The sequence below is a fragment of the Marmota marmota genome, unplaced genomic scaffold, assembly GCF_001458135.2.
Source record: "Marmota marmota marmota unplaced genomic scaffold, marMar, whole genome shotgun sequence".
In the NCBI taxonomy this organism is placed as follows: Eukaryota; Metazoa; Chordata; class Mammalia; order Rodentia; family Sciuridae; genus Marmota; species Marmota marmota.
This window is the reverse complement of record NW_026000068.1, coordinates 15,271,524-15,287,771: the sequence shown is the minus strand read 5'-3', so window position 1 is coordinate 15,287,771 and position 16,248 is coordinate 15,271,524. Positions and strand designations below refer to the sequence as shown.

The window sequence follows — 16,248 nt, the reverse complement described above, 5'->3', positions numbered from 1 at the left end:
AAAATCATAGAATTTACAGGGAAAATGGATGGCATTAGAGCAGATTATGCTAAGTGAAGCTAGCCAATCCCTAAAAACAAATGCCAAATGTCTTCTTTGATATAAGGAGAGTAACTAAGAACAGAGTAGGGATGAAGAGCAGGAGAAGAAGATCAACATTTAACAGGGATGAGAGGTGGGAGGGAAAGGGAGAGAGAAGGGAAATTGCATGGTAACAGAAGGAGACCCTCAGGGTTACACAGTGGAGGAGGTAGAAAGAGAGGAGGGAGGGAGGGAGAGGTGGGGAGGGGGGAGGGTGGAGGATGGGAAAGGCAGCGGAGCACAACAGACACTAGGATGGCAATTTGTCAATCAATGGATGTGTAACTGATGTGATTCTGCAATCTGTGTATGGGGTGAAGGTGGGAGTTCATAACCCACTTGAATCAAAGTGTCAAATATGATATGCCAAGAAATTTGTAACGTTTTGAACAACCCACAATAAAAAATTAAAAAAAAAAATAAAGTTAAAATAAACAGAGAAAAAAGTTATATACAAAACAAAAAAAGTTTTTGTTATATAAGCAACTTTAAATAAATTGAGCTTTAGGTCAAAAAAAAAAGAAGAAAATATCAGAGCTGAATAAAATATGTGAATGTAAAGTTTTTCTGAGCCCATATGGTATATGAAAAATGTTTTGTTATCTGAGTTTTCACAAAATAATGCTTTTCTTATCTATCTGTCAGTATTTAGAAATGTAGTTGTTTTCATTGGTGACATTTCTAAATAGCTGTCTCTCACCATTTTAGCTCCAATGTTTAAGAAAAAAGGTAGCACACTTTTTGAAATATTTCTAAAGCACTTTGTAAACATAGACACTTTAGAAAATAGCATTGTAAAATACAGTTTTATCTTCCCTTGATGATTCAGGGTTATTAATTATTAGACATGCTGTATTATGAACATGAAATCTCTGGGCTGCTGGGCTGGGAGGAGTTAATGTCTCCTGTGGTCAATGGTTTCATTTGACTATAATCTCTCTGAGTGATCTTTGCTGATTTTCTGTCTCCTTTATTATTGATTCATTGACAGTTGCTGGCATAACTCACCTTCTCATCTAATTTGCTATATCTGATCTGTCCTAGCTGAAAATAAATCAACCCACAGTATCTATGCTTGGAAGGATTGTGAATGCTTAGAGTAAATATGCTCATTTTGAAGCTTTGAGGTGGTTGGGTCCCAATGAAAAGAATTTGAGTTGATGTTTCATCTTTTGCTGTGGGTGAATAACCTGTGGGGTAATGACCTCAAAGGTCTACTTTTTTACTTCTTTTCCTCAGCTTTTAAAAACAAAAATCTTGTAAATAATGTAGTCTAAAATTCTTTTCAGATCTTCCTTGGATGTATGTGCTCGAGATGAGAGAAGCCAACGGATACTGCCTCTGACAGTTTGCAAGTTGCATGTTCTTCACTGTCAGGGTAGAAATTATACTCTTACTGGTAGGGACCGCTGTACTCTGCCTGCCTCAGCCAAGAAAGCTTGTGGTGCATGTCCATTGTGGGAAAAATGTGATGGTAAGGAGCATTTTGTATTTGTAACATAGGAAGGCTAAAGTAGGGATAGGGATGTACCTCCATGGCAGAGCACTTGCCTACCATGTGTGAAGCATTGGGTTTGATACTTAGCACTACATAAAAAAATAAACAAACAAAATGAAAGCATGCTGTCCATCTACAAATACAAAAAAAGGGTGTGTGTGTAAAGTAATAATACTGAGCTTTTAAACAACATGGTTTCTAGTTTAGAAGTGGATCAAAGTAGATACCTGAGGATGTCAAGGATTCAGACTGGGTTGACCTTGAACCTCCCACCTGACTTCCCTCCCTGAAGAAGGGTCTGGATCAGGTAGCTAAGAGGACAAGAATCTATTCTTGATAATCTAAAATTCTTCCAAATCTTGGTGATTCCCATTCCACTCTCATGACTTTTTCTCTATCCTTGTATTATCCATATTGTGTCTTATTTTGAAAAGCGCTTACATAAAAATTTATTTTTAAAAATAGAAATTTTATAAATTACATCCTTAAGAGGAAGTATCATTTACCATAAATATTTGGTAACTATAAAAATACAAATGGTTGACCAAAATAAAATTGTAGATTTTGGCTACATTCTGCTCTAGTATTGATAATGTTCTCTCTTTGTGATAAGGGAGTCTAGCAAGTATTAGAAGGATGTTAAAAAAATATTGGCATCAAGTTAACACTTTCTTCTAGAAATAATCAGAAGGATTTTAAGAGAATAGAAAAAGAAATTACTTTCTTGAATTGTGATTCAATATTTGCTGAGGTTATGTCCATGTAGCTCTTTCAATGATCTTGGATGCTACCAGGGGCATGGCACCCCCCCACCTCGGTTTGGGGAGTATTGTGAAAAAGGAAGGCCTGGGTGAATGGAACTAAGTCTCTGCCCCAGCTTTCTGTTTCTATAAATTTGGGAGCTGGACTGCATAAGATTTCTATCAGCTCTTTGTTCTCTCCTAGTCCCAGACCACACACATTGGACACCTCTCCCCTCACTCCCTCCTAGTTTTTCAGCATAGATGATGACTTATGTAACTGTAGCTATGACTGGGTCATTTTCGGTTTGGCTGTCACCACCATCCACTGGCTGACCTTTCTACTTTCCTTCTGGAGACGCCTGACTGGGACATTCCCTCACACCCCTTTCCCATATAGACTCCTTTCCTCCTAATTCATTGCTCTCTATGTGTATTTTATAGGATATATAACCTTTTGTGTGCCATGCCATTTAATTCTCTTCTCTCCTACCTGAGCCCCGACTCTGCTCTTTGCTGAGGTCTTTCCATTTGGTTGGGGGGGGCAGTGAACGAAGGATTGTATTTGTCTGCTGGCTCACATGGATGGCGAAGTGTGTGAAGAGAGAGCTAGAGAGCTCTTGACTTGGATAGAGCTGCCTCATGTGGGTCCAACCAATAGAAAGCCTGGCATCAACTTCAAAACCCATTTATTCTGAGGGGAGCAAAATGCCTCAATTTCCTGATCCTACTGTTCTTCCAGGAGATAGTTTATTGTACCCCTCAAGGCAGGAGCTCTCTAGTCACTATTACTTTGGAGGAACATGCTTTGATTCTCCTACCTCCACAGTGTGCCTGCCATTAAATCTCTCTCATTTATCTTTCCAGGCAGTAGTGGCAAATGTGTCTGCCGAGAAGCATCGGAGTGCCAGGAAGAAGGGTTTAGTGTCTGTGTGGAAGTGAGCGGCAAGGAGCTGACAATGTCTGAGTGTGAGGCGGGCATCCTGAGATGCAGAGGGCAGAGCATCTCTGTCACCAGCATGAAGCCCTGTGCTGCCAAAACCCAGTAGGCTCTGGGGACATCAGTCAGCTTGCGTGGAATCCAGCAGGCCATTGGGGCTTAATGAGAACATCTGCACACCTGGGCACTTTGACAACTTTTCCAGCATGGAGACACATTCTTTCTTTCTCCTTCCTCTCCAGTGTACATTTTCCACAGCAACCCTCAGCCACCTGTGTAAACAAACCCTTTGTGTCCCAAATCTGAATCCAGATACTCTCCCCCACCCCTATTTCTTTTTAAAAGGACAGGATGAAGAATATTAATGAGCCATTATAGGAGCTAGTTGTGTGTTTTGGGGAAAATTCTCTGGACTATTTTTGTCTGTAAAATTAGAGGGTTAGACTAGAGACACTTGCATGTTCCATCCATCCCCTGTGATTCTATTAAGTATGACTGACCCAGCCAATGGGCCAGAACACATTTTATGAATTGATTAGGAAAACAGAACACAATTTCCTGATTAGAGAGGTTGGCTTTCCTCAATGAAATCAAATACAAAAAGGACCTCGAATGAAAAAAGACAGATACAATTATTTCCATTTTGAGTTGTAATGTCACGCTTCACCCTGTTGAGTCCCCGCCACATGTGGGGATTCCTATTCTTGTCAGGAGATTGAACCATTTAAATGTCAGCACGGAATTCATCATGCTGTGGTCACAGGGCCCCTTCTGCTTTCTTGTCTGAGAGCAAATATGATTCAGTCTTTTCCTGGGGGCTTTTTTTTTTTTTTTAGTATGTGTGAAAAACAAGACCTGCAATCAATCTCCACCCTGTTTTTGAAGGAAGTATCAGGTCATGTCTGAGCTACTGACTGATGCATAATTGAGACTAGTCTCCCCTAATGTGGATACACTCCTAGATTTTTTCCAAAGGTATGCAATTTGAAGCATTGGTCTTCTACTTATTTCTTATTCATTTTTAAAAATCAAAACAGAAAAAGCAGATGTGGGCGGTAAAATGAGTGGGAAGAAGTAGAATTTAAAATGTTTTTATATACAAATACTGTGTCCGTGTTTTTCTAATGCTGATAAATACATTTCAAAAAAACTTTAATGAAGATTATTAAGGATTAAGAACTCATTAAAGGAGATTTTTTTGATCTGTATAATGTTTGATTAGGAGAATATTTTCATGAGGAATGGTAGTGGTTTTTTTGGTTCTTGCCTGAAGTTTTATGTTTGATCCAGATGTAGCTTTTTATACCAAGGCATCTCTTGAGGGAAGAAGCAGATGTCATAGGTGGACATTATAAGGTGGTAAGTTTCAATTGACTGAAATCAATAATATGTAGACAGGTCAACTGCAGGTGTCAGAGATTATTTTCTTTCCTGAGTAGGGGATAGATTTGAAAATGCCAGGCCTGAATGTAAACTCCATGATGAAGTACTGAACAAGGAAAACATTTGAGAGCAGCTATCTCAGTATCCTTCCAATAATTTCTCCTATCAACTTAAGTCAGAATAGAGTTAGATTTCTACTAATTATGTATCACCTCCTCCAATGTCTAATTAACATGGAGGATATGGTCAGCATTATCAAATGCTATCAGAGATTGGGATCTGAAATAAAGAAATTACTGGTTGAGCATCCCTAATCTGAAAAGCCAAAATCTGAAATGCTCCCAAATTTGAAATTTTCTGAAATGATGCTACAAGTGGAAAATTTCACTTCTGACCTCAAGTGACAGGTCACAGTCACAATGTAGGTGCAAAAAAATTATTGTATAAAATTATTTTCAGTCTATGTGCATAAATTGTAGGTGAATTGTTAATAAATTTTGTACTTAGGATTGGGCCTTATCCCCCAAATATCTCACTATCATATGCAAATCTTCTAAAATAACAAAAAATTAAATTGGAAACTATTCTGTGCCTTAGCATTTTGGATAAAGCATACTCAACTGGTAGCAGATTTAACAATTGTGAGATTTGAGAAAGAAGTTTTAACAGAGTTTCTGAAGAACTAAAGAAATGAGAAATCACTGGATAAGGAGGAAAACAGTGAATGTAGTTGTAAAGAGATATTCTTTTGAAAAAGTAAATTTTGTGCCTCTTTTTCTCTTTGGAACATTCTCACATTACATCTGCTGACCTTTCCTCAAATCAGGGAGGTTCAGTCACAATTTCCCAGCGAGTATTAGGATTATTGCAGCAGATCTGCAAGGAGAAGGTCATTTTCAACATGGAGTCATTACAAATGTTTTGAAGTTTCCAATTTAAGTTCTTCAACACCTAAAGAGAAGGATGTGAAGAAATCCTGGGGGATTATTTATGTCATGAAAGTTCATTGCAAAGAGAGTAGAAGGTACGTGAGAATCTCTTCTGCCTACATTTTCTCTGTCTCAGACCAACTGAGGTCACGTGAACTAGGATGGGAGGTAGTTGAAAGGGCTGAAAGCAGTGCTGCGATAGTCATCCGGACCCAAGGGAGAACAGAGGGAGAGGAGGATATTGGTGCATTTACCATCCCTAGTTCCAGGGTGCTTCATGGGAACCAAGGCACATCCTACAGACATGCCTCTATCACCATTTATGTGGACACTATAAGTTACCTGGACAGACAGGCTGCCTTAAAGATCTCCCAGTGGCACTGGGGAGTGCCTTCCTGTGACATCTCACACATTTCCCAACAACTGATCAACAACAAAAGTTCTGCTTATCAAAGCCCTGAAGTTTAATGAGCCCCATCCAAACTACAGGTAACTTCCCTCCCCATCACTACCTTGAAATTACCTTGAAACAGAGGGAGGGTTCTTGATATTCAGGTGAGGTATGGAGTGGCAAGGAGGAGGAATATCTGAAAAATGACCCCCGAACGCTGGGTTATCTTGCTTTAGGTAACTGGCTAACTCAGTTGAAGTCTTCCCCCTTGACTGGGCAGACTGTGGCTAACCTCAGCTTCATGGGAGACCAGTGAGATCATCTGATGGTTGAGTACATGCTTGAAGTTGCTAGGCAGCTGCTTTACTCAGTATTTACTGAAACAGCTTATTATGTGCCCACACATAAATCATTAATCACTTTTCCTGTTGGCTAAGATGTGTATTAATAATATATTTGGGCTCCATGGATTATCATTTGCTCTATATTTCCTTTCCATTTCAACCCACATTTCTTATGCCCACATATTCACATGTATGCCAAGCCACTATATTAGTCATCTCCCATTACTATAATGAAATACCTGAGGCAATCAACTTATAAAGAGAAAAGTTTTATTTTAGCTCTAGGCTAAAACTGAGTGAGTATATGGAATTGGGCCTCCTCTGAGAGTGGAACATCATGGCAGGAGTTTGTGGAAGAGCAAAATTACTTGCTTCAAGAGCCAAGAAACAGAAAAAAAGAAAAGGCTGGGATCCTAGATTCGACTTTGGGGGGATGTCCCAATGAACTAAGGGCCTCCCACTGGGCCTCACTTTCTACAGATCCACAGCACTTATCAATAGTGCCACCCTGAGAACAAAGCCTGTAGCACATGTATCTTTGGGAAACAAACCAGAGGACCCACCATAGGCATTTGCATTATTTGTGAGACCAGCATAATAACTAATGTAGATGGTCACCATAAACTGGAAGATAAACTAAGATGCTGCACAGTTTGGTACAAAAGGAAGTAAATGCTCAGGTGTATCTACAACTTCTCTTTCTCTCTTCAGGTAGGAAGGGGTGGACAAAGAAGGGAGGAGGAAAAAAAAAGGAGAGCAGAGGAGAGAGGAGAGTGGAGAGGGAAGAGACAGAATGAGGGGAGTGAGTTTGAACATGGTTTTTTAAAAACAATTAAATCTTTTTGAAAAATTTATTTCGTTTTAAATTTTGTTTTATTTGTTCTTTTTAGATATACATGACAGTTGGGTGAGAGTTTGGGCCATTCTTAGGATGGGATTGGAAAAACTGAGCAACCACTCAGTTCTGCTACCTACTAATCCCCTGAGATTTCCCTGATAGACTAGTTATAGTGTATTCAATTCTTGCATTTGAAACGAATGACCTGTTTCTCTTTTAGAGCATTAAGCCACAAAGCAACCTCAGTAGGAGGCAATTTCCATCAATATCAGAGGAACCAGAGAGGTTTATGCCTGTTTTTCAATTACCTTGGTCTTTCAGGCAGTTTGCACATTTGAGGACAAGAAAGCTGATGTCAGGATCGGAGTCCCTGCTGTGACAACCAAAGACCTACAATTTGTCTTTTTATTTATTCCTGTCAGGCTCTGAAGGCAGACCTCCAAATTTACACTTAAAGCATCAATCTCTTAGAAAAATTTGCTTTTTCAGCCAAGGGTTAACAAGACCAGATGGAAAGACTGTCGTCATTTCAGAAGGGGTGGGCTGGAGGTGACAAGGTGGGCTGGAGAAGAAAGAACATTAAAGTGTTCTTTTTGATTCACAGGCTGAGAATAATTTCCTGTGAAAAGATAAACAGAAAGAACTGCTTTGCTCTCTTATCTGTTACTTGCATGCATCCCTATAAGAGGAGACTTGTACTGAATTTCATGGGAGTGGCCTTAGATACATGAAAAATCAGTGACACCCAAGGAAGTGAAAAATGACATGGAAAAATAAAGAATATGTAGTGCTGACTTGAAGACCCATTGCATAATAATCAGCAGACCAAGTGAGCTGGGGACACAGAGAGGTCAAAGGAATTTTCAGCAATAGTGAATGGAATTTTCTGATCAAAGGGCAGTTTTGCCTGACATCTTCAAGAGAAAGTAATTAACATGAAAGGCTCAGGGCTAGTGTATCATTAGACTACACACAACCCAAGTGTGCATTAGGATAATATTTAGTAAGTGGCCACCACTGAGTTCCATGTGCAGACACTCGTCTCTGCACAGATAGCATCAAGAGCAACTCCTGAAGTTAGGCATGATATAACACGGCAGACAAACTCACTGATGGACTCTTGTGGCTAGAGGGTCAAGAGCTTTGTATGATCATAATGAACCTTCCAAAGTATCTTAAGTCTCCTTAGCATGATTGCTCCTTAACATGAACACAGAACACAAATTCATTAATATGACAGAGAAATGCACATTTGAGGAGGTCTAGTCCCCAAATCTCCTCTAACATGGTAATGATAGAGATATGACATATATCATTCTATGTACCCAATGCTCAGTTGACTGGTTGTGTATGCTCAATAAAATGTCCATTTTATAGCCACTTTTCCCTAGTGATATAGCTAGATAGCAAAAGGTGTAGTCTGGAAATGGCTCTTTGGTCTCCCAGGGTAGCATTTATCCTATTTACCACAGAGCTGGTCCCTTTGCTGTCCAGTAAGCCTGTGGATTTTGTTTCTGCTATGTCTTGCCTAAGGGCTTGTGTAGGGGTGGTCTCTTGCTACTCCTTTAGGGCTCGTGTTCTGAAGTGCTAGCTTGGGATTTCCTGCTATAGGAAACATGTTCCTCCAAATACTGTTTCTTCCTTCTTTTGATTATAGATAGGAAATTTCCTCTCACACCTCTGTGATGATGGATTGAGGATAAGGAAGCTCACTATTGAGAACTGTGGTAGAGAGAGGCAGAAGGCTTAAGGAAGAAGCTTTCTGAGATCTAAACAACATTGACAAATAAGCCCAAGTCCTAGGGAAGTTGATATTAGGATGCTAGTTTTTTTAAAGATTTGATGCTACCACTTGAAATACTAAGATGTCTACAGCTATCAGTTCCTTTGGATGTAGATGGGAATTATGATATTCAGTGAATGCTCTTTCCCATTTTGGTGGGAGAAAGGAGACTGCCTTAGTCCATTCAGGAGGCTACAACAAACTGCCACAGACTGGGTGGCTTGATCAACAAATACTCAAAAGTTTTGAAGGTTGGAAAATCCAAGATCCAGATGGTGGAAGATTTGGTGTCTGTTGAAAGTCTGCTTTCTGGTTTGCGAAGGCCACCTTCTATGTCCTTTTATGATGGAAAGAGAGGGGTCTCTGTTTTTCCCCTCTTACAAGGACATTAATCATATCATGAGATCTGAATGCTAGAGAAGAACAATATTAACATTTAAAACTAAAACTCACATCGTGCTTATCGCATGCTACTAACTGCTGTGATAATTTTACATAAACTATTTAACCAGCACAGCCATACTTTATGTAAATAATGTAATAAGCCTCATTTTACAAATGAAGAAACTGAGGCATAGAGAGGATAAGAAAATTGCCTAAGTTCACAATGATATCAAGTGGAGGAACCAGTATTCAAACCCAAGTCCTTCAGTTTAGTAGCTAAGGCTGTTACCACTATTTTAGGTATTGTGATGGTAATGACACTTCTCACTGACATAGGGTCTTTAGTACTATTCTGCAGAAGCCAACATTCAGGATAAGATCACATTCAGGATAAGATCTAAAATAAAAATGTGCAACATCTAATTTCTGTAGCTTTTTTCAAAAAGATTCAGCTATTTAAAATGATTTTTCCAACTGATGCAAAATAGATGGAAACAAATTTTTAGTGCTCTATTATTCCATGACTCTAGTGTGTGTGTGTGTGTGTGTGTGTGTGTGCGCGCGCACGCACATGTGCATTCATGGATATTCCCACCTGGAAATGAGATTCCTAAAGTTTGATCTTGAGGTTAAGGAGCTTTAGTGAAACACTGACTTGTTTCATTTAATAACATTTAATTTCTCTGATATTTTGGAGAGTTCTAGATATTTTTCTATTATTGATTTCTATTTCAATTCCACTTTGGTTAGACAATATACTTTATAGGATTTTAATCCTTTTAAATTTATTGAGATTTATTTTATGGCCCAGAGTTTGACCTAACTTGGTGAATGGCCCATTTACTTTTGAAAATAATTTACACTCTGTTGTGCATTGGAGTGTTCCATACATGTTGGTAATGTCAAGCTGGTTGTCACTCCTTGTCAACTTGGCACTCACATGCATCTCCATGAACCATACTTAATAGACAATGACAAGGTCATTATTCAGCCTAACCTGATACAAATGTTCTGTGTACAACTGCAAACACACTAACCTCTTCTCTGGGAGAGAAGGTAAAATCCTTGAGTAAAATCCTTTGTCCCTCTCCTTGATATAATATAAAATCAACAGCACTTAAATATGATGACATAAAGTCAATACATCTTATATTGCACAAGAAAGAAAAAAATAAAGATATTTGCTACACACACAGACACATACACAGACATGTATTAACAACAAAATAAAGAGGAAACACTCATGACAGTTACAATTCTCATTTCTGTAATATATAGAAAAGTGATTATGAAACTCATCAAGGGTACTGGGGCCTCTCCTTGTGAATTTATTTCTTTCAATATTGGTGAAAGATGTGTCTTCGGGACCCTCTAAGCTAGAGTGAATAGATCTTAGATGATAAATTCACTCTAACATTCCAGTCTTACTAAGATTTTGGACCCCTTCCTATACATTATACCAAAGCAGTCTGGTATTTACAATTCACTCACTATGGGCTACCTAATTTTAGTCTGTGTTTTAGTCAAACAACCAACCAAACTATTACAGCTCGTTCTAACTCCCTAAGATGTAATATCAAGTGCAGAATTGCCGCAGCCCGGCTGGCTGGGCAAAATAGCTGGGGGGGTGACGAGCAACTTGTGTAGATTGATACAGCAGGAGTGGAAGCCGTTTATTGCAGGACAGGAGCAGTATTTATACATTCCACACAGCTTATCTAATTAGCATAACTAGATACATCAGTCAACCAATCAGGAATCTCCACACTTAATGGCTCGCATTTGTTACTTCTCAAACCACTCCCTCTGGCATTTTGCCAGGCACCATCCAGACTTGTTTACGAACTCTAACATTCCCCTGGCAAAATGCCAGGTGTTATTTTGACTTGTTTACAGACTCTAACACAGAATCCCTGCTTAGTGAGTTCATATCAACAAATGTGGCCTGGTTCAACTTTATGTTTTACCATTATCCCAGTTCCATGCACACAACATCCATTCCTACATATGTCCTCAGATAACAGTATGTGTAAATTAAAACACTCAAGTAGTTCCTTTGGAGTGTAACATACCTCTCCACAGGTCATAACTTGAACTTCACCTGTAAGAAGTGCGTCAGGATGTGGGTCTAGTCATGTCTAGGAGCAAAGAGTGATGGAGGTGGGTCCTGAGGGAATCAACATTGTCTTGCATGACAACTGTCCATTAGCTTTTTCAGGTATTGCAGAAAGAATCCCCTCAGTCATAGGTGTATAGACAAATGCTACTAGGGGTGGGGACACTACTTCTATGGGGATAGGGAACACCCTTTCATATTGGCAAAAAAGTTCATTAGAATTTAGGCAGTCAATGTTCCCAACTTCATCAGGGTCTTCCCCCAATCTCAACACAGGGTCCTATTCTTTCGCAATCTAATCCCTGAGTCTATTCTTTTATCATTTTGTCTAGCAACAGTGTCCAATCTCACTACATTTGCTAGCTTTCTAAAAATGTTCAAAAGTATCATAAACTGGGCTGGGGTTTTAGCTCAGTGGTAGAGCGCTCACCTAGCACATGAGAGGCACTGGATTCCATCCTCAGCACTACATGAAAATAAATAAATTAATTAAATAAAGGTATAAAAAAAGAAGTATCATGAACCCAGTCATATAACTCCTGGCTTCTTACAAGGTGTCTATTAGGAATACCTGATGCAGATATTTTGTGTATCTTTATTACCACTTCAGGTCATGGACTTTGAGTGTTTCTCCTTTAGTGTAACTGGATTAGAGTCAATTCCAGAAAATTCAGAAAAAGGTCACACTCATTCTTAAAATTCTGCTCCTCTAGAACCACTCTCAGTACACAAATCTTTATTAGGGTTTTCTAGGGAAAAAAACCATTAGGATATATAGATATAGACATAGGCTATCTTAGAGAGTATATGTGATATCCTGTCACATTTTAAAAATACTATAAATATTTATTGTATAAATTTTTTACTGTACATTGTACAACATCAGTATTTTTACATTATATATTTCACATAAAATATTTATATGCAATATATATTTTCATACTATATATTCATTTAGATAACATTTATTTATTATGTATATATTATATATATTATTTACATAAACATATGATGAGATAATAAAGAATTGGCTCACACAATTATGGAGGCTGAGAATTTCTAAATGTGCCATCTGCAAGTTGGAGTCCCAGGAAGGTCAGGAGCTCTAGTCTGGTTCTGAAGCCTGAGAGTCAAGGAGTGCTGATGGCAAAAGTTCCAATGCATGGGCAGTTGAAGACCCATGTCTCAGAGTTGGTCAGAAAGAGAGAAAATATTGCTATTCTTTGTCTTTTGTTCTATTCAGGTCCTTGAGAGGTTGGACAATGCTATTCACATTGGGGAGGACAATGTGCTTTATTCAGTTCACCAACCCTGGTGGTAATCTCTTTCACAAACACCTTCACATACACACTACAAAATTATGTTAAACAGGTACCTGGGCATCCCATAGCCCAGTCAAGTTGAGACATAAAATTAACCATCACCTAGTGTATATCTTTTTTTTTTCATTTCTTTATCATTAATCTACATCCTCATAAAGTGATTTCTTGCTAATGACATTATTGGTCTTTGAAAAACTCCAATCTGACAATCTTTTTTTTTTTTTTTTAAATTAGAAACTGTTTAACATAATAACTGACATGGTTGGGTCTAAATCTACCATGTTGCTATTAATTTTCTATTCCATTTGTTTTTGTACCTTTTATCTTTTTTTCTGGATTAAGTTTTTGTTTAAAAAGTTATATCATTATTTTAACTTTGTATTGGCTTGATAGCTACATCTTGTTAGTATTTGCTCTAAAGTTTATACTATACATTTTTAATCAGAATGTTAATCTTCAAACAAAATTGAATCATTTTAATTTGTTAAGAAATTTTAATAATACACTTCTGTTTTCTCTTTCCTCCTCTGCACTATTGTTGTCATAGATGTAACTTTATATTTTTTAAAAAATCCACATTAATGTTTTTAGACTTTTCTTTTAGATAAACAAGACAAAGGCTTTTATATTTATCCACACATTACCATTTCTAGTCCTTTTAATTTTTTGGTGCAGATCAAAATTTCTGTGTATATCACTTTTATTTTACCTGAAGAAATTTCTTTGGCATTGATGTATTACAAATTTTCTAAATATGAATTATATCTCTGCTTGTCTGAAAAACTTCATTTTGAAAGATGTTTAGTGATATTTTTTTCTTCAAGTACTTTAAAAATGTCATTTGTGTCTTCTAGCTTCCATAATTTCTGAGAAGTATTTTTTAATTCTTATTTTTGTCCCATTGTATGAAATGTATTTATTCCTCTGGCTACTTTTAATATTTTTTCTTTATTGCTTGTTTTTAAGTGGTTATCATGTGTTTTTTTGCATGTTTCTTATTTTCTTTTTCTTAAATCTTAGAAGGTAGAATTTCATGGATATGTACATTTTTCATGACATATATTTTTTCCATCCGCATATTTCTATCCTTTTTTTGTAGCTTGAATTATATGTATTTAGGTCTCTCAATATTATCCCATTGGTCATTTATTTTTTTCCCTTTCTTTTTTTTGGAATATTTTAAAAACATCTCTATTCATCAGTTTCACTGATCTTTTCTTCTTTACTTAATTACAACATTTTTCAGCCCCACGAATTGAACCTAGGGCCTCTCACAGGTTAGGCAGCTGCTATACCACTGAGCTACAGCTCTAGCCCTTCTGCAGTTAATTCCATTGAATATATTTTTTATTTCAGATTTCATAATTTTATTTCATCACTAAGGAGTTCCACTTGGGTCTTTCTATTAGTGCAATATAGTTACACCTACTGTTGGGATTCATTTTGACATAATTACATAAGCAGGGAGTATAAATTTAGTCCTATTCAGTTCTCAGTACTTTCCCTTTCCCCTTCCTCTTTCCTCCTCTCTTCCCATTGTGTTATATTCATATATGTACATAGGCTAGTTTGGTCAGTTTCATTCTACTCTTCCTCTTTTTTTATGTACCTCCACCCTCCCCCTCAATTCCCTTCTTCTATTCCACTGATTTCTACTTTCATGGGATTTACCCACTACCAACACTTCTCCCCATTATTTTAGTTTAGCTTCCACATATGAGAGAAAACATTTGACCCTTGACTTTCTCATTGTGGCTTGTTTCCCTTAGCGTAATGGTCTCTAATCCCAATCATTTACCAGCAAATGCCATAATTTCTTTTTTCTTTATAACTGAGTAAGTATTGTGTATATATACCACATTTTCTTTATCAATTTATCCATTGAAGGTATATAGGCTGGTTCCATAGCTTGGCTATTGTGAATTGAACTGCTCTAAAAATTGATGTGACTGTATCACTATAGTATTCTGATTTTAGTTTTTTGCACATATATCAAGGAGTGGGATAGCTGGGTCAGATGGTGGGTCCATTCTTAGGTTTTTGAGGATTCTTCATACTGCCTTCCAGAGTGGTTGTACTAATTTACAGTTCCACCAACAACATTTGATTGTACCTTTATCCCCAACTTCCACCAACATTTATTATTATTTGTATTCTTGATAGTTGTCATTCTGGCTGGAGTGAGAGAAAATCTCAGTGTAGTTTTGATTTATATTTTCCTGACTGTTAGAGATGTTGAACTTTTTTTCAAATATTTGTTGGCCTTTTGAATTTCTTTCTTTGAGAAAGAAGTGCTTGCCTAGTTCATTTGCCCGTTTATTGTCTGGATTATTTGCTTTTTTGATGTTAAGCTTTTTGAGTTCTTTATATATTCTGGATATTAATCTCCTGTCATGGGAGTAGTTGGCAAAGATCTCCTTTTGTATAGGCTCTCTACACTTTTTTTTCCTTTGCTGTGCAAAGATTTTTAATTTGATGCTGTCCTACTTGTTGATTCTTGGTTTTATTTCTTATGCTTTAGGAGTCTTGTTAAGGAAGTCAGTGCCTGTGCCAATAGGTTGGAGTATTGACCTACATTTACTTCTAGCAGTTGCAGAGTTTCTGTTCTAATTCCTCGGTCTTTGGTTCACTTCAAGTTGACTTTTGTGCAGGGTGAGAGATAGCAATCAAGTTTCATTCTTCATATGTATGTCTAGTTGCTTAAAAGGCTATATTTCTCCATATTTTTGGAAATTTTGTTGACTGTATCTATGTAGGCTTGTCTCTGTGTCTGTTGGTCTTTATGTCTGTTTTGGTGCCAATGCCAAGCTATTCTGTTACTATAGCTCTATAGTATAATTTGAGGTCAGCTATTGTGATGCCTCTAGCATTGCTCTTCTTGCTCAGTATTATTTTGGTTCTCTGGGGTCTCATAATCTTCCAAATGAATCAAATGAATTTTAAAACTTTTCTGCTACTTCTATGAAGAATGTCATTGGAATTTTGATGGGGATTGCATTGAATCTGTATAACACTTTTGGTAGTGTGGCCATTTTGACAATATTCATTCCACCTATCCAAGAACATGGGTGGTCTTTTCATATTCTAAGATCTTTTATTTCTTTCTTTAGTGTTCTATAATTTTTATTGTAGAGGTCTTGCACCTCCTGGTTTAGATTTATTCCCAAGTATTTTATTTTATTTTATTGAGGTTATTGTGCATGGGATAGTTTTCCTGATTTCTTTTTCAGCAGATTCATTATTGGAGTATAGGAAAGCAATTGATTTATGTATGTTGATCTCGTATCTGACAGTTTTCTAAATTTGTTAATCAGCTATATGTCACAAACCTAAGGTCAACATCATACTGAGTAGAGGAAAACTGAAAGCATTTACTCCAAAATCAGGAATAAGATAAGGTTGTCCACTCTCACCACTCTTATTCAACATAGTCCTTGAAACTCTACCTAGAGCAATCAGGCAAGAGAAGGAAATCAAAGAGAAACAGATGGAGCTGGGC

General features: G+C 37.4%; 1 protein-coding gene across 2 annotated transcripts in view; it reads left to right on the top strand.

The window, feature by feature from the left end:
- Positions 1-4,467, top strand: part of C7 (complement C7) — a 53,350-nt gene extending 48,883 nt beyond the window's left edge. For both annotated transcript variants that reach the window (XM_015490481.2, XM_048814031.1), the window contains 2 exons: positions 1,371-1,555; positions 3,187-4,467. In XM_015490481.2, the coding sequence (XP_015345967.1) occupies positions 1,371-1,555; positions 3,187-3,368 (367 nt within the window). In that variant the 3' untranslated portion in view covers positions 3,369-4,467. The remainder of the gene's footprint in view (positions 1-1,370; positions 1,556-3,186) is intronic.
- The last annotated feature ends 11,781 nt before the right edge of the window (positions 4,468-16,248 follow it).